Source organism: Phalacrocorax carbo, chromosome 5 (assembly GCF_963921805.1).
Source record: "Phalacrocorax carbo chromosome 5, bPhaCar2.1, whole genome shotgun sequence".
NCBI classification, from domain to species: Eukaryota; Metazoa; Chordata; class Aves; order Suliformes; family Phalacrocoracidae; genus Phalacrocorax; species Phalacrocorax carbo.
The window spans coordinates 52,080,951-52,106,139 of record NC_087517.1 but is presented as its reverse complement, the minus strand read 5'-3'; the positions used below and the strand labels follow the sequence as shown (position 1 = coordinate 52,106,139).

Genomic DNA, 25,189 nt, shown 5'->3' with positions numbered 1-25,189 from the left:
TCCAGAACATGAGTTATTAAGTTGCATGTGCCTGGAAACCTGGTCTCTATACATGTGTGCTGTAACAACCAAACTGACATAAAAATCCTTCCTTCGCAAGGGGCTGGATACTGTTTTTTACCAGTGACTATGATTTCCTGGGACCAAAAGTAAGTTTCTATTTGAAAAAAATTTGCATTAGACCATGTTCACATGCCCTTTCTGGCAGCTTCTCTGAATGTCCTGTTTCCCATTTAACGGAAGGTAACACTGCAATTAGGCTCATCGGCTCAGCTGGGACATCCTGCAGTGGAGCTCATGGAAATGAGATAATTGTGCCAATTAGTCACTTTCAACAAGATAAAAATTGAGAACTAATTTTGCTTTGGGATATTTATCATTTGTACATAATACATATGATGAAAGAAATCAAAATCGTCATTACTATTACAGAAACATGGACAAAACACTTCTTAAACGTCACTGTAGCACACAGGCCAGCTAGACTCTGCTGTAATCAGAGGCAGATGACATAGGCACTGAGCTGAGATTTACACAATTTGGGTTTGCTTCATAGCTCTCCCACAATCTCCCAGTGCAACCTATGCAAGACACTTAGTTTTACTGTGCTGCAGCTCCCCATCTGTCTAATGAGGATAGTAATACTTTCCATTTGTCTTATCTATTTAGATGGTAAGCTCTGCTGGTGAGGGGCATCTTCTTACCATGACTTTTATGCAGAACAAGCATCCTGATCTCATGGGCTGCCTGCAGGGGATACTGTAACACAGACGATAAATAACATAATCCATCATGATTTAATGTCTAGAGCTGAGATTTTTAATCTGGACTATCCATGGAATAATGACCTTTTCCAGTGCAAGCATATAAATATAGATGTCTGCTAAACATGTATGAAAGGCAAAGAATTCAGGCAATTTAGCTCCTCAAACACAGATCTTGAACAGCTAACCTAAAAGACAATGTTTATACAGACACGTAAGGATCAGCTTTGTCAACATTTGAGCATGAAACAGAAAAAAGTACTCAATTGGGCATAAATTTCTTTAGCATAGAGTAATGGCATGTGCACATGTACATACTGCACCTGCCTACAGTCAGTACTACGATCAAGTCATCATAACTGATTGTGCTAGAGTGGTACAGCGAGCTGGTGCCTTGTCTTCTGCAAGGACCTGCCCTCAGCTGAAAAGCACATGTATGGCAGTGGGGTTAAGAGCGCTCAAAGCTAAATGCAAACTCAAAGCTAAAATTCACAAAGACGATGGATACAACTAATAGCTCTGATGGACATTAGAACTATAACACATTTGCAAAGGGGAAGGAAGCAAAAGGAGATTCCTAATTTTGTTTCAAGATAGCTTATAGAGATTTGCAGTACAGCTAGATGATCCTGCAGTGCAGGATCAAATACCTATGAAAAAAAAATCAACTGAAGTCAATAAACTAACTTTCTCAAGTCAGACTCTTAGCTTATTACCTCTGTCGCCTGTTCAGGACAGTGACCTAACCCATCAGAACAAAGATGCATTTTCCAATTACAGCTGAGCTTGTAGCAGAGGGACCTCTATTATACAGTCTTGAGCAACAAGAATAGCAGAAATTTCAAAGGAATCTTCCTGAAGCAAGAAAGCATTGTTTGCCTGCTTCAGTCATCAATTTGCATCTACATTCAGATGCTAGATTATATACACCGGGTTGTATACTTTTTTTCAAGAAATGCTAGTTGCTCTGATTTCCCTAGGGAAATATAATGATGGAAAAGTTTATCTTCTTTTACATGGTAGCTAGAGTAAATAAGAATCATTGTAAATATCCATTCTTTGTTCACTGAGATCTCAGAATGACAGCTGCACAACTCCCCCCATCTGTGTGTTTTTGCAGAATGCGTAAGATGGTTGAGGTTTCCTTTTAAATTTTTTTTCATGCTCCATTTTAGATTTTCATATTATTCTATTCCTCTGAATACAGAGAAATAGGAAGGGGCCTGGTTTTTAAGAGATTAATGAGGCATTGTCCTGGCTATACATTGCCACTGAGTAAAGAATATCTGCCAGCTCCTTAGTTGGTGGACACCAGGCGAAACTGTGAAGCTTTAGGCTATCTAAACACTCTATTCAGAGTTAACATGGATCTTTCCTGACTACTGCATGTAGCTATGCAAAATCTCATTTACAACTTAAACTTTACTTCTCCTTTCAACCTCCTTTCTCCATCTGTCCTCTGCTGCTTAAAAAACTTCTTTCTTTCAAAAGTCATTGGCAAATGCCAGAGGTAAGCAATTATTATCATTTACACCGAACATCACAGCAGCCTAATACCAAAGACCTTACAGGCTTGCTAAGACAACCCAATACAAATGTCATATATGGAGAACATAAAGATACAGGATCAGATTCTTATCTGCTCTGCAACCTAGTGTATGAAATATAAATAGATTGAAATGTCTCTTTGATACTGCTCATTTCTCATTCACTGAAGCAGACTCTTCAGGAAATCTCATTCCTTACCACATCATTGAACAGTAGCACTATTCATAAGGCAAGACTATACACAAACATCCTGCTGCATCCAATACCACATAAAATTCTGCTCCTCCAATGCAGGTGGGTTGAGCTAGTAGTTCTTCCTGCCCTGCTCCCTCCCAGTCCATTTTGGGATCCCAGTGGCAGTCCATGCCTCCTGCAATATTTCCAATGTCTTCCTCCGAACCACCCATCCCAGTAACAGCAGCATATTCCCAACTACATCCTTCCCCAACATGTAACTGCCACATCCTTTCCTCTTTCTTTGGCTTTTAGGAAGCAGAAGAGGTGTTTCCAGTCCTTGCAGGTGTAAAGACTAACACCAACCTATCATTAGGATGGGGTACACTACAGGAGATAACAGCAAGTGGTTATCCAAATTGTTCTTGGTTAAACCAGGCATGTCCATGTGATCTGTATGCTTATAATGCTGTAAGTGTCTTCAAGGAGATCTTAAGGACATGATTTCAGAGCAGGAGGTGACACAAATACAATACAGGCAGAGCATCTGGAGAACCAGACAACATTCACCTCATTTTTATTACTGTCTATGGTCATACTTAACATCCAAAACTTTCTCTCACACTGTATCAAGCAGAGGAAAGGGGGAGGTCAGTGAAACCTGCTACTCATTCAGAGAAACACAGCCATGTTCTGCTCAGTGGAGCAATGTTTGACCTCTTATATGTAGATTACAACCTGAGTATCTGCCATCCCACCATGACTGCATCCCTGAGTAAACTTCAGTTTCTCTGTGTATTATCAAAACTCCTATTTTCAACTGGAAGAAAAAGTTAGGAAAAGTTGCTAAACCAAACACTGCACAAGAAGATATGGAGTGACATCACACATGACCAAGACAACTTATTCCATGAGTTGCTGTCACATTTGTGGTAATAGCTTCTGGAGACATAAATTACAGGAATTCAATTCAAAAAGCAATCTTAGCTACTACCAGGAACAAAGCCAGATGTTAAGTGGTGGCCTGGGACATACAGAAAGGAGTGTAAGGACTTGATCCTGCACTGACTGTTAAAACACGGTGCGTGTCACATATACACAAGGTTGCCAGTGCTTAGTAGCTTTCCCTTTACAACTTAGATGACAAAACCTATCACATCCCAGCTACAACAAAACAGTCCTCTTAAGCAGTAGAGAAGGGGCATTCTCAAGGATGTTTAGCAAAACACAGTTATTTTGGGAAGAGATTCTTTTCATTTTGGCAGAACACAGTGTTGGGAACACCTGTGATATAAAAAAAGGATGAAGAAATGTAGCAACCACACACACTAAGAACAGCCTTGGTTAGATATTCAGCAAGTTATTTCATTCAAGCATTTATTTTGCTACCTACATTACTTAGAGAAAGAGTAGCTGGCCAAAACCAAATGCCCCAGCCCTGAGCTTAAAAGTACTATTTCCAACACTAGTCAAATACAACCAGCAATTTGCTGAAAGGAAGACTAAGAACAAATCTACATGCTAAGGCTTTGCTCCCAGAAACAACAGCTCCTACCATCATCCATTTCCCTTCCAAACAGATAGACTCAACAGAGGAACTCACAAGAGCTCAAAAATCTCACTGGTATTTAATGAGGTCAAGTATGTACTGATGCATATTGTGGAAAGTTACTCTAGACTAAACAATAAGTGATTCAACGTAGACTAATGAAACTGTATTTCAACCCTCTATAGTTGGGCTTATTCAGAATTAAAGTAGCTGTAATCAGCTCTAACATAACTCAATTTTGAAGAAAATTGAGTGAAATAGAGACCACACTGAATAGCTATGGTACACAAAGGTAAGGACAGGCAGACAGAGTGGAATGCTGGTACCAAATCAGATCAAGCTTCCCAATTCTTCCATGCAAAGAGTTCCTAAATGAATTTGGATTCCTTTGCATTACTTAACTTGATCCATTAAGTACTGTCCTTACATTATGCACTGAAGGGCATTAGATTAGTCCTTAGATCGTGCATTGAAGGGCATTAGATTCTGGGTATTCTGCACTATGTGTTAGGAGGAGCAGTACCTCCAAACATTGCATCTCCTGAAAAGGATGCCCATCGAGGAGTGGCTGAGTACATTCACCCTAGCTGCAGCAATGATGGCTGATCAAGGGAGACTTCACCCTTGCCAAAAGGAACGATGACAGCCAACAAACCATAGGAGATAAAAGGCTGAAACTCTTCCAGTACTGAGGACTGACTGCCAGATCCTGACCTGATCCTCACATGTAAGACACTGCTCATTCATTGCTGGTCACAACTGAGCTAGGACTTTAATCAGAAAAGCACAAAATAGGTGATTAATTTTGCACATATAAGCTATACCATTACACTCAGCACCATGTGGATTCCTGCTGCATTGGCATTGGAGCTGTAATCCAGTAATTACATCTGACTGGCCAGACACCTCCTCCACAAAGTGGGTATTTATAAGACTGTTAAAATTGTCATGGTCTTTCAGCCTCAGGTTTTGACTTCAGCCTTCCCAGTGTAAATTCCCACTCACAAAATTGCCTGAATTTCAATTTATGTTGTTCATTTTAGTTTCAAATCACCTACCAGCCTCATAAATAATCTTTACTAGCCTAGACTGACTAGTCCTGACTTTTATGGGTTAAAAATCAGCAGACACAACCAATTAAGGCAGGGGCCTGGAAAGAGTCCTCTACTGAGGCTTGGAATCTCATAGTCACTTAAAAGATTTTTACAGGGTGAATTTTTCTTGGGAGCTGTGTGCCTCGACTCATCCTGTAGTTCCCAGGTATAGTTTGTGAATGTGAAGCACAGTGATGAACAGCCTTTTACAAAGGAATCACCAGCTCACCAAACTAAACCCCAGCTTCACTTCACTCTGAAGTTTGCTGAACCTCATGGTAAAGTCCTGACTTGAGCAGCAAGATCATCTGGCTTCCTGGTCTCCAGCTGAACAGGACCCAAAATATACACTAACACCAACTATAGCAGGCACTCACTACTTCTGAAGTCCAGTTTTGAGTGGCATCAAATTACATTTTGATAAAATACACTAGGGATGTGGATCAAGCCTCTGTTAAATCATGGTCAGCTGGCACCTTATTAATCTTTGATTTCACAGCAGTCTCCTTGTGCTGGCACCTTTGCTCCCTGACATCTCAGCCTTTTGAGAGTTAATGATTGGCAAAACCACTATTGCCAATTCTGAAGGACTTCTTTTCCAATTTAAACAAAAATCAAGCTCTTTACAATGTTTCCTGCCTACATTGATCTTTCTGCCCAGGAATTTGGATCATCACTCCCACCAGGATAGTCATTCGGAGTAGATAGCTACCAAAGCTGAGTAAAAAATAATTCAAGGGTAGACTGCAGAAGATGTCTTCATAAACCCCTCCCTCTTCTCTGAAGAGTTCAAGGAAACCCACAACACCACTAACCCTTCCCTCTTGCAGGCCTCATTCTCCAATGACAGGTTAAAAGCATGGTTAGGAATGATCTAGCAGCCCCTTAGAGCTATCAAGGACTGATTCAAACATGACTCACATCTCATGCAAGTCAAATGGGCAAATTCTATAAGGAAGTAAGGACACTGTAACAGGCATTGGCATAGCACCAGCACCTTAAGACAGCAAACACTACAATGGCATAGCAGCTTAATACTCACACTCAGCAGGAGGCACTTGTTTTCTTTGATGGCGCCTATGCAGCCCACGAAGCCAATGATCATGACAAATGTCCCTGTGACGATCAGTAGGTTGGCAGCTGACAGAGACGGGAAAGAAGAGGAGAGGGTGGCAAAGTTCCCTTGGGTAACAGCCAGCCAGATGCCAACTCCAAGGATTCCACAGCCTCCCAACTGGGAAAATAGAGAGAAACAATGAAATTCAGTTATCGTATCCAAGCAAACCCAGGTATTAATCCATACCAACATGGCAGTGGTAGAATGGCTCTGCTGGGGTAAACCCAGCAGTCACACCTAATAAGAAATGCATATCATACCATATCCCTATGGTGCTTTCAGTAGGGAAAACAGACAAAGGAGAAAGAAAAAATAATTCATATAGGGGGAACTCATCAGTAAGATGTACACTCAACAAAAAGACCTAGATTTCCTAAATCCAGGACACAGCTTGAAATATCAGATCTCTTTCTCTCCAGTGAAAAAGCAGACACTGAGTAAAGGAGAAATTCCCAAAGATTCAGATCTCAAAGGGACTGAAAAAATCCATATCCTATTTTGGTACCTTAGAGAGCTGCCCAGAACGGCTGAAGCCCTTTTGATCCCCTATTCTTCCCATCCCAGTACACCAACTCCTATCCCTGGCACATGCCATAAACAAATCCTGCCAGAGCATCCCCTGGTAGGACACCTCATAGCTCTTCTCATTTAGTTCTTATCCAAGGTCTTGCCTCCTTTGGAAGCAAGAGATCATTTAGAGTGTAAAGGGGCCAGAGAAAGAGGCAGAATCCTCCTGTAATATTTAAAAAACCCAAACAGATTTTTACTCCTAATGTGGTCACTGGTTTGGTATTTCAGAAGAAGCCTTGGCTTGTTCAGGAAAAATTTGAGAGGAGAGCAGTAGTACAGGCTCCCCAGGCATGTGAGCAAGGAGAAGGGAGGATGCCAGTGCAGGCAGCAGCCACCACAAACCCATAAAATTTGCAATTATTATATACACAAGGAACTTTTAAAAAACACAAACATTTATAAGCATGCTGCTTATAACTGTGAGAAAGCCTGCGGAATTGTAACAATCTGAGTAAAGCTGAGCAATTAAATAGAATTAAACCAAAGGGGATTTTGCATTATTATACACTCACATAGCAGAGCATCACTTAGGTTTCTTTCCTGCTTTCCCCTTAAAATAACCAATTTTTATTGAGTTTTATAATTGCCCTTTATTATCCAAATCAATTAAAGGCTAGGAAAGAAATTGTGTTCATAGAGTAGTAAGCCAGACACAGGAGCATATCAATTAAATGTCTGCATAAAGTGGATGAACATAAGGCAGCTCATGAACCAGGGAAGAAAAAAAGACAGAGCTAATCCTGGGGCAGAGCTAAGCCTCAGAAATGAAACACAGAAGAGAAACACAAAAGCCAAAGCAATTTCTTAGTACTAATTGCTAAAGTTGCCTTTGCATGCCACTGAATTCCCCCTCAACAAGGGACAACAAAGGCAGCGGTGTCTCAAGGCAGGACTCCTCACCCCAGTTGCAAACCATTCTGTTTTGTTCAGAACTAAGGAGCCAAACTACACCTGACTGCAATGTACTCAGCTGCATCAACTGGCGTATCTCCACTGAAAGAAGGCAGACTCCAGGACACAGGGATTCAAATACTTCGTTCATCAGCCTTTTCATATACGGGCATCCCATATCACCATATTCACCTTTTTGCAAAGTATCCTCTACAAGCACCACGGAGGGACAGTCCATGCCCTGGCAATATACAGTGGAAACCCTCTATGCCCACTTACAGACCATAAAATGGAAATAAAACTCTGAAGGTCTGCTGGACAGCAGAACAGCATTGAAGGAGAGCTGGCAGACACCCAAGCTAAAACCAAACTTGTCAGAGCACTAAGATACAGTCAGGAATAGCACTAAACTGGCCAATGAATGGGATGGAAAGTACAACTGCTCTTCTGCCTCCACAGCCTGTAAGTATCCGTCCAATGACCATAATAACACTCAAGCACCTGGTTAAGGAAATGCTGAAGGGAACCAAGACTCACCAAGATGGCCACAGGAGCCTTTCCAACGATAGCAGAGTATTTTCTGTTCCCAAACATTCAAAAAGCTCACTCACTTCCTCCATTCTGAACTGAACAGTAGCATAATTCCCAGTCTAAGATCCAGGGATCAGAGGAATCGCATGTATTTATTCTGGATCACAGCAAAGAGAAAACTGTTGTAGCTGGGTCTATGCAGCATGCCTGTTTTGATCTCTTTGTTTTGGTATCTAAGGAGCTGTTAAGGTATGGATACTTTTACTTAGGTATTTATGATGTTCCCTTTCCTCTACTTTTTTTCCTCCCTACCCCATCCCCAACTCCCAGTCCTTGTTTATGTCAAACAGTCAGAAGCAGAGTGATGAGTCTTGACAGCTTTCAGGGTTTGCCAAGATGTGAAAGCCCTAAGACTCAGCAGTTTTGAGTTACATGTCTGTTCCAGGACAGACCTCAGTGTAGATCTCTAACAGGCTGTTTAGTACATCTGTGCCTGAGTTGCAAAATCGTGAGTACAAAGACACGAGTAGTGGGTTCTTTGCATGCCCTGGACTGCGCAATTGGCTGTGGAAGGAGTGCTTTATTCTACTCAACGTAAATTGCTCATAGGTGTTTATACAGCAGAGTCAAGCAGTAAAGCGGGTGGCTTACTCTAAAAGCATAGACTCACTCTCTCTCCTTCCCCAAGAGATACACAGACATGTGTGCACTCGCTCTCTCCGCAAAAAAGCTGCCTAAGGAATTAGATCCTCCAATTGTTCTAATGGGCTAGAAAATGAATTATTCAGACTTCAGTGCATACATTTAGAATTGATCTTACAGTATGGTAAACAAAGTAATCCCAAACAGCCCCAGATATATGCATGTTGTTGGAGAAAATTATTCTGAAGTCACAGCTACACACTTAAAATACTGCAGAAGAAATTGCCTCATTGTTCATTATAATGGTGATGGTGTCTTTAAGTGGTTTTTTTTTTTTGTTTTATTACATGGAAAATGCATCTAATCGAGGCTTCTTATATTGTATCTGATTAGGATCTACCCCTCATACTTCCTCTTTTACATAAAAAAAAATTCCTCGTGTATTAAAAAAATACACTGATAACAAAATCCAAGTGGAAGGTATGACCGGTTGTTTTGTAGTTAAACTAACTCACTTGGAGGGTTTTTCTCCCCCAGCCTCCACCTATTTAAACTAGAAGGGCTTTCTCAATCCCACTTGCTATCCAGTTACTTTTGCGTGAGTATGTTTCCCTCTCTAACTATGGAGCAAGAGTATGCAATGCAAAAATCAACATCAAGGTATTAACAGTAGTAATGTAAACATTATCCAGCATATGTTTTTGTAACGTAAGGCATACTTAAATTACTCTTCCTTTCAGCTAGACACAGAGGAGGTGGAAATGCAATACATACATATATTGACAGGATCAAATGAATCAAGAATCTTACACGGAAAAAGCAGAGGCGTGTGTGCTAATGCAGAAGCCATGGCACTGTATACAAGCATGTGCACAAACAACCTGCCAGTGCAGCAGCTGCCTATCTTGGAGGAAGGAGTGGCCACTTCTGGAGAACACCTTCACACTGCGAGTTCATGGCCATTAGACTATTGAACACCTCATAGACATCCATCTGCACCACACCACCACTACCGACTGCCGGTAGGCAGGGTGACTGAATTTGCAGATGGTGTCCCACCACATGGATGGACACTTCAGCAGAGCTCATGTGACACACACTACTAGTACCACCTCAGTGTAGCACAAGCTGCATTTCTTTCGCTAGTCAGAGGTCTGAAATTTAACAAATATGGAATGGTATACAGAAATTTAACAAATAAAGGATGATGTAAAATTTAACCTCTTTGTGCCTCTGAATTTGGAAAGTTAAATGGAGTAGCAAATGCAGAACTGAAGTACATCTCTATGCTTAGTGTATTAAGGCTCTAGAGCTCTGCTGTGCAAACTGAAGGATATGCACAAACCTCATCCAAAATGGCCATGATCTGAGCTGCGTCCTTTTAGCAACAATTTAAAAAGGACTAGGTAAAAATACTTGAAAAACAGATCAGTTAGTAGGGACCACATTCCTGGGAGTGAAGAGACTGGAACAGTAGCAGTCCAGAAATGCCAACATGGGATGGGAAAGGTGAATAGAGGATCATTAATCATTTTTCTTGAGATAAAAAAGCTAGAGGTTATTTGGTCTGCAGGTTGAAAACCAATAAAAGCATGTACTTCTTCACAAAACATTTAATTAAATTCTGGAATTCATTGCCACAGAGTTATGGGGATATCAAAATATAAGCAGGTTCAAAAAGGGATTACACAAATCAAAGGTGGGCAAGGTATACTAGCATTTATTAAAAATTATATTTTACATGCAGCCCTTGCAGGTAAAGACCTTAAATCGTTAATTGGAGCAGCTGGTAAAAATTTCCTCTGTTATCTCTCTTTTTTTCTTATATTCTCTCTAAACATCCCTGAGTGACCATGACCAAAAATAGGGTACTTGGCTAAATGAAACCATCTCACGTTATGAGGATTTGTATGTTCTCCTGACTTCACCCTCTTCACCTTCCTAGTTTTGAAGTTCACTTACAGTGTGAATTTGAATTTTTTTTTTGCTTGATTGCTTTGCTTGGCATCAGCCTATCTTCAGAGACAGGGTTATACATACAGACAACAATCAAAGAGTTAAGTCCCTGTTTCTCCTTACCTATATATGATACTCTTGGTTTTTCATCAACAAAAGCATAGCTTATTTCAAACCAAAATTTAGAAATATGTTCATCAAATTCAGAAACAAATTAAAAATATCTTCCTCCCCCTTGGATCCACTGGACCTATAAAAGCTATATTTCTCTTCTAATGGGCATACAGATCCTATCCAGACTCTTCTCTCTCAGCCTTAACAAATCTGGAGTAAGACCTGCTAACCTCTACACATCCAGTCCACTAGATTTTTTGTGGTTTGATATAGAATAGTTGCAGGGAAATCCAAGAACTTATGTCCACATGTAACAGACTCTTGCGTTGGTACAATCAATAGCTAAACTAGAAACAACACGGGGCTTATGCTATAGTACTTAAAAAAAAAAAGATTAAATTATCTTACTGCATTTCTGAAGCAGAATAAGGATACCTCGACCTCAGCTCTTCACACACATGCACTTCCTTCTCCTCTGTAGTGCTGCCTTCTGCTCTTGCAGCCATGGCCCAGGTTTTCAGTATTGCTTATGGAATTTAGGCAGCTGCCAGCAAATTCTCAATTGTCATCCCTCCAGAGCACTTGAGCTGTCTCATAATTTGCATCAAAAAATCAATTGGAGCTGGGCTTACAGATCCTCTAGATCATTGTAAAAAGTCTTCGTGATTTCCCACTCTAGGGACTAAGCAGCCTTTTAAAGCTTGGCTGAATGCAAGCACATCCTTTCCACCCCATACTCCACCCACACGTCTTTAGCACCTTGATTATCAGTCAGGCTGGCTGAGCCAGCACAGTCCCCTGAAGAAGTCTTTGTCAGAGAAGCATAAATAAGGGCAGAAAAGTCTCCAATCTACTGAGTCTGCAGATAGACCTCAAAAGTCAGTTGAGACTTGGGATTTCAACAGTAGGGCACATCATGAGGTAAGAAGAAAGAGAGAAAGAGAACCCAAGCCTGCAGTCTGCAAATCCCCTCTGTAAAAGGGAACAACTCAGAAAATCCTTTCCTCATCTAATTCAGATGGGCTCTCAGTTGCATTGCTTCTCAGGCATGTCTGGTCTCAACTGGTAATGAGTGCCAGCTCCACCCAGTAGGCAGACGTTATCCCACATAAATTACATATCACAAGCAGATGCTGCTTTACTCCCAGACTCAACACTTTCTTTTAGAACATCTACTCACTGCTATATATTCTCTCAAGTCAAAATTTTATTTTATTCTGGTGTCATTTAATTCCACTTTTGAACTCTTTCACTAATATCTCTATGACTTACAGGAGAATGCTTTAAAAGAGTACAACTGAGTTAAAGCACAAAGCATTTCAAATGCCAATCTCTTCAGCTCTGCAGATAAGCATTTAAAAATTAAAAGCTCTATGAAACTAGTTGTTTGGCTTTGCCATTCCATATTCTTTTCATTTTGCTTAAAAATTAGTTTCAGATACAAAAATTTCATCTTGCAGTATGGGCTGTTATGTACGAAAGCAGCAGCCAAATACCTCCAAGAGTTGCAGGCCTACATTGTCCGCTGGTATCAACCATCATGACTGATCAGTCACCATCCTGATCAACAACAGCCAAGGATCCGCCTGAATGTCATACTAGACCTTTTCTTATGAATTGATTAACATGCTGTCTGCCTCTCCTTTACAAGCCACTGTCTTGTCAGTGGTGCAACGCAGCGTATAGCGCTCAACATGATTTCAAAGTAGACGTGACGCACTGTCTTTCCCAGGCCTGAACTTCATACCCTGCATGACAGACAAGCAACCGTTACGCACACCCAGGTATTTGAGGGCTACAATCCTAACTCGTGTTCTGCCTGCCAGCATGACATCCTGAGATTCGTACCCTCACTGCCCTCTACCACACTGTAGTCTTGTCACATGTTCAAAGAAACACACTTCAATAGCTCACTTTGTTGCTTTCCTTCCTTTTAGGTACTTCTCTCCTACAAATAGGTTTTGTTTTAGAATATTCCACCCATAGCATGAACCTGACAAATGCCAAGAGCGTTTTTATCAAGCCTAGAAAGTCTACAAACAGGACTTTGGAGCTCTTTGTGGGCAAAGAAACATCACAAGAAGGGCATTCATTTTCATAGTGTCAATAATGGAAACATATAAAATGCTCTTTTTTCAGTTACCCTGGTGAGGATTGAGCCTCAAGAACTTAAGCCTCAAGAAATTCATTATTCTTTCCCAGTTGAGTTCCACCACTAAATTGCAGTCTCATACAACTCAAGTAAATTTGGGGACAATTGAAGATGTCAAAAGACAGAATATCATGCTGACATCCTGTTAACGGAAAAGTGAATAAAAAGTCATTCAGTTAATCCCTGCTGTTCTATGAGTATCATTCTCCTACGTACCTGATCCTCTAAATCAGTTATCTATCAACTACAGTTAAAAAAAGAACAGAACGCCAACATTTATGAGTTAATACACCCAATCTAAAAGTGATGTTTTCCTTTCACAGGCTCAGAATTCATTCAAACACTTAAACGTGTGCTCAATCGCAGCCTTATGTAGCGAAGCATTTAAAGCATGTGCTTAACTGCCACTGACTTTAGTTAGTCACTTCTGTAGTGCACTTAATTCTCCCATACTACAAAGTCATATCACTAAGGATGCAAAAACTTCAGAAAGAGAACAGGTGAGGATGACCTGTTAAGGCAGCACTGCCGAAAAAAGATTAAACATGATCACGGAATATTAAAAAAAAATGTGATTATCAGTGTCACAAGCATCTAATTTGGAAATTTACCTAAACTAATTCAAATTAAGGATTATGAGTGAAGTACTGAGTTAATGACTGAATGCATCGAATGCACTGAAATGCAGAGCAAATGCAGAAGATGGAAAGGGACAAATATATGACAACAAAAAGAATATCTCTCTTTTCAGGTTCTAGTTTTAACTGCTGCCAAATTGAAAGTGTTAAAAGCTTTTTCATTTGCTCCTCAAATGTAATTTCTAAATCCACCTGGGATGACTGTAATGAAATCGGTATGTGCATGAGGTCTGGAATCAGAATCCATCAAATGAAGTTAAACCTTTTAAAAAAGAAGTAGAAATGGAAGAAAACTGGGTGTGCTCTGGAGTCCCTGTACTGACCCATCTGTAAAATAATATACAACTTTTTAAATTACTTTGTAGCATGAACTCGCAAAAGACCGGATCTGGAGCTCTAGGTCCAATTTTAGTCACCTGCTGTCACATACATAGCACTAAATACTGAAAACAATAGAAGCAAATGAAATGGTGAAGTTTGGTATTTTAAACAACACAAAACCTGTCATTTCTGTAAAGGAGATTGTTGACAGAGAATTTTATCTAAAACATTTGGTGACATGCTGAGAAAAACTAAGGATAATGAATATCAAATAATGACTCCAGAGGCCACAGATCAGTTCCCTGGTTTACCACAGATTTCTTGCATTGGATAAAATCCAGATTATTTGGTGTCTTTAGTAGTTTTCTCTCCCTTAGAGGCACTGGATGGGTTTAGAGTAAGAGGTAGTGAAATAATAAGATGATAGGGATCATATAAAAAGCAAAGATAAATAAACAGGTTTCTTAAGTAGTATGAAGATGACAGAGATAGTCTTCCTATTTTATATTACTCAAAAAGTTTTTAAAAGATGTTCTAACAGGGACAGTCTGCAGAAAAATAAAATGAAAAACATTTTTATGTTGCGTGTTTAATCCATCCATAGAGGTATGTAGACAGCACAAGGCTGGTTGCTATAGAAACGTCCATAGTGAACATAGATACTATAGTTGAAATGCAAAATTAGTTGTGTATCTAAAAAAGAAAATTGCTGATACTGTGAAAAAAAAATGATGGCAAGTAAAGCTGATACCCTCCTTCACAAAAGCTTTCAAAAAATAAGTCTTGACTATATAAACCAATATGTGATTAAATAGCCTGAACAAAATCTCCTGCAATGCACCCGGGCAGAAGCTATTAACAGTATCAACAAGGATGCATAGGGCCACCATCAAATACTGGTCTTAAACCTACCAGGTCACAGCAGAGGGCTGGAGGTGAGGGTCAGTGGGAACACCAGCAATGTAACACTCTCTTCGCTTGGTCCCACCGTAGAAACTGCACCTATGACCTGCTCTCTCTGACCAGGTGCTGGCAACACCTTGAGTCCTCTCAAGGACAGACAAATCTCCCATATCACAGGAAGCCCCTTCCCACTAATCTCCAAGTCCCTCCGAAAAAGCATAGGGCACTCAGGCTGACTCCTGGCACACCCAGATCTCTCCTTGAGGGGCTCAAGCCCTGCTCAGGAATTGAGCCCATCCCCAGTAGGAACCAGAAGGTTTTGGGAAGCAGTAGGACCTTTATACAGTATCTCGGCTCCTACAAAGCTGTGGGACATGACTCCAGCACAACCCTCCTATCTGAATGAGTCACAGGCATGAAAACCTTCTAATTGCTATCAAGAGGCTTCTTCATATTCATGCTTCCAGTAAACCTGAAGACACTTTCCAGTTCATATCATAACAATGCTGCAGCATCATTCAGTAGAAGTAACATTCGATGTGAGGTTAGTGTTGGGAATAAAACAAACTAGAAAACAACTGGAGTACAAGGTGGGGGTGCTGAGGCCCCACGAATAGAAGAAAACTGTGCAATGGAAGACTAGTTCAGAACACTCCAACAAAATTTCCGACCCTCTCCTTTTATCTCTATTTTCCCTCCCCACTGCCAGCCTCTCTGCCACATTTCACAGCGAAAACCTATTACCCTCTAGGCTGCAACTTAACCCCTTGACTGCCATAACAGCTCACATGCAAAATGACCACTCGCCGTCTTAATTTTCTTTCCTATATTAAAACAAACCAACAAACACCAAAACCAGCTGGGGTATCCAAGATGCAAATGCAAACAGCTCCATGGAGGATGGCTAAGCATATCAGCAATACTAATACTAATGACGAAATGTGAAATACATTAAGATGCAGTGAGACCTTCCTCTTCTGAGGTTTATCTTTCCATGGAGGCGGGGACAATGACCAAACTTGTATACCACAACTGGCTTTTAGTGATAATTCTTTTTTAAACAGTCCCATCAATAAGCAGCTCACATGGTCATAGGAAGGGTTTCTACCACATTCAGTATCGATCCCCTGATCAATAACAGACTTGTGAGCAATAATCACACCCTAATAACAAGCAGCCTCACATCACAAAGCTCATCTCCTTTCACTGAACACCATCAGAAAGCTGAGCAAAATGCATTCTGAATCTTTTACGGATTCTTTTTAATGGATTGTTAATAATATTTGTACAGGCAAACAAAGTATTTACTACCATTGCAATTGCCTAACAATACCATGTAAGCAATCCCTCCTAACAAAACCAGCCTTATGACTGGAATAGCATATCTCTCTTCAATAGTTCAAATGCCTTGTCAAGAAAACTATTCTAATTGGGCGGGAGTACAAGAGAAAGCAAAGATTATTCCCTTGTTTTATGTTAGCAATTTTTAATGATTGTTTATTTATATTAGGCTTTGCTATACAATAGCACATCTGAGGCTTTTTTGCACTCTTACTAGTTCTATTTATATGCAATTGCCTGTGTCCCAAGCCACTTCCAAGCATGGGCAGTATGCCACCAGTAATGAATGCCACCTCAAATAATCTTTTTTTCTCTGCTAGTTATCCCCAAAGGAAACACTACAGTCCTGTCTTATCACCAACCAAATATCTGCTATGGAAGCTTTTCAGATGCTTTGGAATAAACATATCTGGTTAAACAGATCTATGATCAGCAGCTTCATTGCAACATACAGATAGGAGAGTCCACAGAATCCCTTGCTTTCACATTTTATTTTGCTTTTCCTGTTTCAGGGATCTGCAGAAATGAACGCAAAGACTACAAAGTAAAAACGAGCATAAACATTCCCACTGGGACAGTCCAAATAATGAGCTTACATGAAGGGCTACCTACAAGTACCCCTCTGGTCATAAAAGTACTGTGGAAAATTCTGAACTGCAGAATATTTCTGGACTAAACTTCATCTTCTTTTGTCAAGTGCTGCAGGATACAACACAGAAAGATTGCAAATATTTCTTTTTACTTCAGGTCTATATGACCAGGTTTTAGACACCGAGGGTGGGATTCAGGTCACGTTACTTGAGATGTCAATGCTACTAGTGGTGACTAGAAATCAATGTAGCTCTTCATAGTTTAAGCCTGCCTTTAGTCAGCTAAATAGCTCCCTAGACACCATCAATAGCATTGACCAGAATTTCCCTGACCACAACAGTAGCCCATATGCCTAGAGTTAGGTTAACCCAGATCCCAGCTCAAATCCATCTGCCCAGACTCTCCTTGCTTTGGCATTGGAAAGAAACAGGCATCTCCAAAGGTCACTCCAGCCTATCCTAGAATATGCATCCAGGACAAATAATCCTTTCAGAAACCTAGTCTATGCAGTGATTGTAGGGTAGGTGGAGCAAATAGCATAGACTTAAACATGAAATCCCTCCCTTGCCTTGTTACTAAAAGACAAAAAAGATGATTCTCTCTCCAAATGCCAGGTCATGAAACTTCACAATCCTCCCCAAGATAATTTGGAAATTGACTCATCTACCCTTATTAATTAAAATTACATATCGGTCTTTTTCTTCCTTATGATAAAAAAAAGCTATCGCACAGCTATTAAAACCCCATGTGTGTGCAAATACACACAGAGAGCATGAAGAATCAAATTATCTCAGTTTAGCAAGTCTCTTCCAGTGAATGCTCATGGAAAGCATTCAGCTACACTTACGTTCTTGCACTGCCCATTACATGTATTGCCTAGTAGCTCTTAATAAAGGAGTATGACTGACACAAATTTATAGCTTTTTTATTACTTTGCCCCCTCATGTGATAAATTCATGAAAGAGTTGTAGTTTATTGCATTTTTATGTTTGCCAGTTTTATTTACATAGTCTCTCTTGCCATTAGAGGCGAAAAAGCTTTTGGGTTTCTGGAGATCCTCAATCATTCTGTGCTGGGGCCTGAAATGAGATGGAAACAAAGACTTCTGGCTCATCTAAAAATAAACTGTCATCTCAAACACTTTCTCAGCACAACCTTCTATCATAAAGGACTGCTACATAAATATGGCTTTATAAATTATATATCTTAAGTCTTTGCATGCTCATAGCAGTTTACCAATAAATGTTCTGCAATGCCTGCTTAAAAAAACACGACATAAAATCATTGCCAATGATGATAAATTATTACAGCTTAATAACAGTCAAGCTGACAAAGCTGAAATGTCCACAGGGTGTATTGCAATTCAAATGCTACAGGTGGAAAAATAAAAAGCTTTCAAATATAAATGTTACAGCCTTCAACAAAGAGAGGAAACCCAGAGAATGGTCTCATGACACCAGGCTGTGTACTAATTCTAGTATGTCTCCCAAAAGAAGATAGTGGGATTTAATACAAATTTAATAGGCAAGAGAATAAATGAGCTTCAGGGCAGAGATTGCTGCAATGTGTCTGTGCTGGGTGGGACAGGTCTGACTAGAGAATAAAATTGGAGGAAGACATGGGAGTGGGATAGAAAAGGAAGTCAAACGTTGAGAAGTATAACTTTATTCAAACAAGGATATTTTGGATAGTGAACGATATTATTGGAATAACAACAATATTAGCTTCTCTGGATAGGAGGGGGAAAGGTGGGAATGGGAAATCTCTCAGTTAAGTTCAGGCTAAAAATCGTATTTGTGAAGCATGGGAAAAGCCTTCTTTAATAATTCATCATGAGGCCACTTACAGTCTGCAGCTGTACTGTAGAGAACCTGCTCATAATTAATGACCTGTAGCCACTTATAGCTAAATGACTGATTTCAAATTGTAAACGAGCAGCTCAGTAACAAGAGAAGTCTCAAGACGATTTCAGCAGTCTCCATTCCCATTCCATTAACCATTTGGCAGCCAAAACACAATCAAAGGGACAGAAAGCTCTCATCCTTGGAGACTGCATTTAACAGCTCACCTTCAGACAATGGAGTGAATCCCCAAGAGGCATTCACTTCAGTGGTTTTTTTGGCATCTCAATCCCAGCACAGTCTCTCACTCTCCCAAGGGCGAGTGAGCTTTGCCTATCAAGCAACAGCAATGCTTCATGGTTAATCTAGAATGATGAGATCTTACCTGGCATGTGGCACATCTTGAGATCTATTCTAAAGCAATGGGCTTTTGCCAGGACAAAAACAACAAAAAAAAGCATCCAATTTTCAGTCCACCTTGCCTCTTTCCCACAGCTCTCTAAGAGTGTGACTTGCCATTAAGAAGATGCTCTCTCACAAGAGAGAAAGGTATCAAAAGTACATGGCTGAAATATTGCAAGGGAGGAAAGCACAGCAGAATGAATGAGAGTCCTCAAATGAAAGTGGAAAGACACAGCAAAGAAACATGAAGGGAAATCCTTTTGAGAAAACAGCCTTACTAGTAGCCTCCCTAACTAACTCCCTCCAGACTCAGTGATCTGGAAAAATATTCCCTTTCCATCCTTGACCTTCACACTGAGATATGCTGTCTCAGCAATTTTTGCTGTTCTACAGGAGTTCTACCTTCATCCCTAATTTGAAGGCTTTCTGTGTTCACGGAACCAAAACTACTTTCTGCTCAATGACTGCAAGTCTCCAATTTGCTTATGGAGGGGGAATGATACTCAAAGAAACCATTTGCACACACTTGGTAGAGAAAACGTACAAAAAGGTATCTCCCTGCCCCCAAACCAGAAAGCTCCAAAACTACACAGTTTCCGAAACGCTGCTGCTCTCTCTTCGGGTTCAGGTATGTCAACTCTGAGTGACCATATGTGGGACGTATGATCTCATTTCTCATCAAGTACCTCTCTTGCCACCACTTCCCTCAGATGCCACCTGCATCATCTATATCCTGTGTCTAAGCTGTTCTATGCTGGATTTCAACCTATGGTGAAGGAGGAAATAAAGTGTAAGTGCCAGTGCAGATGAATTTGCCCAAAGCAACATGACATTTAAGAGAATGTCTGTCTTTTGTTCTGATACAAGGTGGCAGGTAATAAAGTGTGTTCAAAGCAGAAAGACATACAGGAACAAAGAAAGCAGAGGTTTAGAAGGAGGAAAGTAAGAGGAAAGCTGTGGAAGAAGAGGCAGCTTTCTCAGGCCTAGCTTCTGCCTTCCCTTCACTGCAGCAGCACAGGGAAAGATGATGAAAATATGATGTCATTGTGCCCCTTTATTTTAAGGGAGAAAGTTGCTGTTGGCAAGCTGCTGTCTGAGTAATTGCTTCCTCCTTGGTCTGATGAATCTGAGATTTGTTGTCAGCCTTCCAGGGGCAGTGAAAAGCTCATCCATCTTCTCCATTTTATATGGATGAAATGGCCATGTGATTTGCTCAGTTGGGCAGCATTAGTGTGAATGATTATGAGGAAGTGCTAAAGCACCACCAAGACATGCATGGCGCTACCAGGCCTGTATATTAGTTCTCTCTGATAAAAACTAGTCCTTACAAAGAATAATTATCCTCAGTTGTAATCTTTAATAGCTGTGGCTGATGCAAGCCGCTAGAGCTAGTTTCTGAAATACTTAAATAAATACTCCTGCCAGGACCTCCAAGGAGCTATGATCAAAGTATGACACAAAGTATGACACAAAGTATGACACCGTTTTCAGTGAGCTCAATGCTGCAAAGTCAGCTCTCTGCAGGCTTTCTAAGTAAAATATCATTCTTCTCTCCCAAGCCCAAGGAGAGCACAGTCAAGCTTACCCTGACAGCTTTTTAAGTACAATTATGCATGTTTGACATGCTTACACAAACTCACACATTAGAAGAGGCAGGGTAGAAGAGATTTTAGAAAGAGTGGAAACAGCTTGCCCTGCAGTGAGACCCTCTTCTTCAGAAGTGACTTCCCCAGCCATTGCTCCCATTGAAATAAATTCTCATTTGGTAGAGGACTGACACTGTCATGCTTGCTTTCACTCAGTACAGAAGACCAGCAGAGGCTTCCAGGCAATATAACATTTTTCAGATTGAAGTGGAAAACCCCTGGCTCAGGATTTCTTTTACTCTAAATACATCCAAAGTCAGGTCCTTTCTCTTCAAACCAACGCAAGCCAGGGCAAAGCATGCAGTGAGCCTGCAACAGCTACTAGTAGCTAGAACATCCCCAAACTCTGGTGATGCTGGGGACACAACAGCACTTGGCACTTAGCACACTAAGCACACTTCAGGGCTTTCTCCTAAAAGGGCTTTCGACAAGTACAATGTTCAGCTTCCCTTGCTATTAAATTGACAAAATAAGCATACCATTACCTTAAAGCCAGCTAGAAATGGGAAATTAACTCTGACCAAGGGGACAAGAGGCTCACAGTGAAACTTCCCTATCTCCTACCCAGGAGCGGCTGTCAGAAAGCCAGGCTTATTACAGACACAATCAACTCACAATAAAACTTTGCTATAGGGCAAGAAAACCAATGGTAGAGAAATTATTTCTCTCTGCAAAGCATCTGCTTGCTGACTTTATTGCTGTTGCCAACTTGAACTGCAGAATTAAATAGTGGCAATATTTGTATGAAAAGGAGAAATGCTCAGCATTGCGAATGAGAAATAGTTCTTCTCTCTTTACATCACCCCCCCATTGCTCTTCTTTATAAAACTGACCCTCCGAGGCTCTAGCAGGAAGAGGCAAACATTTCTAGAGGTGCCTCTCAAAGTATCGACATAGACAACAGCTCTGCACAGAAGCTAAGGCAGAAGCATTTGGATGTGGGGTTAAACAGGTGCCAAACCCTTCTGCAAACCCCAGGCATCTCCTTTTGTGAGGCGATGGCCACAGGGAAGTGGGAGGCTGTCCCAGCTCTGCAGCTGGAGTGCCGGCCAAAGAGTGCTTATTGCCTCTCCCCAGGCCTTAAAGTTATTATCCCTGAGCTGCTCTGGGGACATTACAAGACTGTTCCACTGTATCCTGTGCAATATCCAGCCCCAACCATTAAACTGTACGTCCACAAAAGCTCACTACAGTCTGTTCCTGATGGCACTAGCTATAGCAAAGCTAATGCTTGGAGGCCAGAACGGCTTACCACCACCTGTCCCACTGCAAACAGATTGATGCAAGGGCAGCCAAAGTCCTTCTGGCCATAAACCGGGAGAAAAAATATCAGCCAGGCAGCAGAGAGAGTCTGCAGCAATTCCAGCCTCATCTGGCCCATCCGAGACACTTCAACAGGTTCAGCTCTGAGGAAGTGATTTCTGTGTGATGCCAGATGAGCACAGAGGGAAGAACCACTCACGCATAATGCTCTGCACCAACACATGCCATCTACCTTTCTGAAGTCAGAGCTTATTTTACAAGTGTGGTATTCACAGCTGAATTCCACACAGGTTTTGCTAATGCCTTCCATCCCCATGGTCTCTTCTCTGGACTGACTGAAGATGACGAGTTTATGAAAGACCTTTTGCATCCACACACTCTGTTCTTGGTTTGGATTTAGCAAAAAGCTGACCATGTGGTGGCATTAATATATATAACAGACCACAGGTTTAAAGCTCACTAAGTAGACTTTGATCAATGAAATGCCTCTCAGCTCTGGGTCTGCAGCTGCTTTACAATGGGTACCTGACAGGATTGAGTTTACCCAATCCTAATCTGCTACTGATGATTTCTGCTGGCCATGTTACAATGGGTAAACCTGCAGTCGGGCAGAACAGATGAGAAAGAAAGAAACTAGTTTAAGTCTGTCTGCGCTGCAGAACACATCAGATAAAGCTGCATGTGATATAACAGAAGTTAAGGGAATGGAAAAAGAATTACTACAACAACAACAACAAAAAAAAGAATGAGCTGCAGGCTCTCATACATGTTTATTCACATGCACATAATATATAAAGCATAATCCTAATAGGGTATTCACTGGCCAAATCTCTGATGTAATTTAAGGTATTTCAATTGTCTAAAAGCATAAGTCACATGACACAGCCAAATCCAGCTCCTAAAAACAGCACAGACCCACAGACTTCTAAGAAGCTATCCAAACATGCAGAACCTTTTCCCATATGATATATCTCCTTCTTCCACCCAGTGTGTAGGGAATGTAGCAGCTAGTAATGTAGAAAAGCAAAATACAGACCCCTTAACTGTCTTCAATTAAAAGAACTATTGGCAATTTCATACAACTCGCTAACTCACGCACATAAAGCGGAAACAAGGCAGCAGAGCATTTGCAGTGAGATCAGTGGTTTGGAAAATTTAGTCAACTCATACAATCGCACTCTATAAATGAGAAGAGTCTGAAACGGCAAAAGAGTCTCTTCAGTGCTCTCCAGGGGGAGGAGCAGCAGCAGCATGAAGTGTAATGAAGCTAAAACAATTTAATCCCTTTTTTTGTTTTTAAATTCCACTTTCTGAGTTTGTTCATGAAGAATATCAATCCGAAACAGAGGCCCAATTTATAATGCCTAGCGTAAAAGCGACAGCAAGGCTGACTCTTGATAAAGTTTTGCCTTTTGGAAGACTCCTGCTTGGATTAGCTGCGCATTTGTATTAAAGGAAACAATAAGGCAGTTCTCTCTCTTTTCTCACATTATCCTCCCTTGCTGTTTCAAAGCAGGTGTGAAAAACTGGCAGGCATACAAATAGCATATTTGAGCCAGCCAGGGATCAGAGCAAGTAAGAACAAACTTTTTTGGTGCTTTTCACCAATTGTGCCTCTAACAATTACAAAGAAAGAAAGGGAGGAAAAGGCAACATTGCCATTTTCAGGGCTCTTTTGCATCATGCGGCAAAACCTTGTAGCAGAGGCATTACTTTTGACTGGCATGGCAACAGTGACATACTTACAGAAATTCTGACTGTAAAATTTTATTACTGAGATTAAACACATGATTTTTAAAAGGGGATGCTAAGAGCATACTTTTTCATGCATGTGTTTATCATTCTTACCCAGTGCTGAAGACAAATTCTTTACCATTCTGAAGGAAATCGCTTGAAGGCCTTTCTTTCTCCCCCTGCCATTGCAGACATTTTCAGCTGGTTTTCAGATATAGAAATATCTCCAGATAATTGAACAGTCTGGCTCCTCTGAAGTTTTTTACAATGAGTAGTCCCACTACCATACAAAATCTTGTCATTTTTTTGAATATGGAACCTACCTGCACATAAATATGCTGTGCTCAAACACTTTAAGACTATTTACTAGTCCCTATAAAAGCGGATGGGCCCAGAAGGCTGCCATGCCTCCCCACAGCAGGGCAAAGTCTGTTCACCCTTGGTTCACCTTCTCTTTTTCTTGAGGGAGACAGAAAGAAGGAAATAATCATGTGGATTTTTCCCTATCTCATATTTTCACTACTGTTGATTCTGCTTCTAATACTTATTTTATTTCCCTTCTGGCAAAAGGAAAATTCATCAAAGAAGGGCAGAAGAGCTCTTCATTTTGTTGCCACAACAATGTCATTTAAAAAAATAACCTGCCTCCGCCCCAACAAAACTGGCAGCTCACAAAATATTACATGAAAACAGCAGCAGAACTCACCAAAATTAGAGCTGAGGTGCAGCTTTTCTCTGCACACCCAAGTTTTGCAACTTGGTGTTTCTAAAGACAGACACCAGTGTCACCGAGCTGTGAACTCCAAAGTATGCAGCTTTACATGAAGAAAGGTAACAGCTGAGTGAGTCAGAGGTCCTTTCACAGCCTTGGAAAATCTCTCTACCATTCAGTAAAGGCCACACTATCAAAACACACTCTGTTAGTATACTATGGAAACCAGCATGCCTGAAATAGCTGTGATATCCTTCAACACCTAACAACATACAAATACAGAAAAAAAATCCAACTGAAAGGGGACAACAAGTAAGAGGAAACCTGTATGACATCAAAAACACAAATTTGAACTTTTTACATGTGCAACCAGGCAAAAGAAAAAAGATATACATAACAGCTGAGGTCTGCCACAGGTATAAATCACTAAAGGCTTCTTTCTATTCCAGACCCCTACTTTTTCCCTTGTCCATCTAAGTGAGCAGTTCCCTGCTGTACAAATGAGCTTTCCCTGTCATCTCCTTGGCTATTTTCCTACCCTCTGCAAATACAACTGTCACCTCTTGACTGTTCTGCATCCTGTCTGATTCTTTCATCCTACCTGCATCTTCCTTACAGTACTGCTCAGCTCCTCCTCCTCTGTTAAGAAAAGAGAGGGAAAGAAAACAAGGAGGGGGAGGGAATCCAAACCCTCA

General features: G+C 40.8%; 1 protein-coding gene across 18 annotated transcripts in view; it reads right to left on the bottom strand.

The window, feature by feature from the left end:
• TSPAN4 (tetraspanin 4) overlaps positions 1-25,189 on the bottom strand; it is a 462,762-nt gene that overhangs the window by 70,183 nt on the left and 367,390 nt on the right. For 17 of the 18 annotated variants that reach the window (XR_010373107.1, XM_064452454.1, XM_064452457.1 and 14 more), the window contains one exon: positions 6,172-6,363. The exons of the other annotated variant lie outside the window; for it this stretch is intronic. Coding sequence is in view for 16 of the 17 variants with exons in the window: in XM_064452454.1 (XP_064308524.1) it covers positions 6,172-6,363 (192 nt within the window). In the remaining variant the exon portion in view is untranslated. The remainder of the gene's footprint in view (positions 1-6,171; positions 6,364-25,189) is intronic. 18 annotated transcript variants of the gene reach the window in all.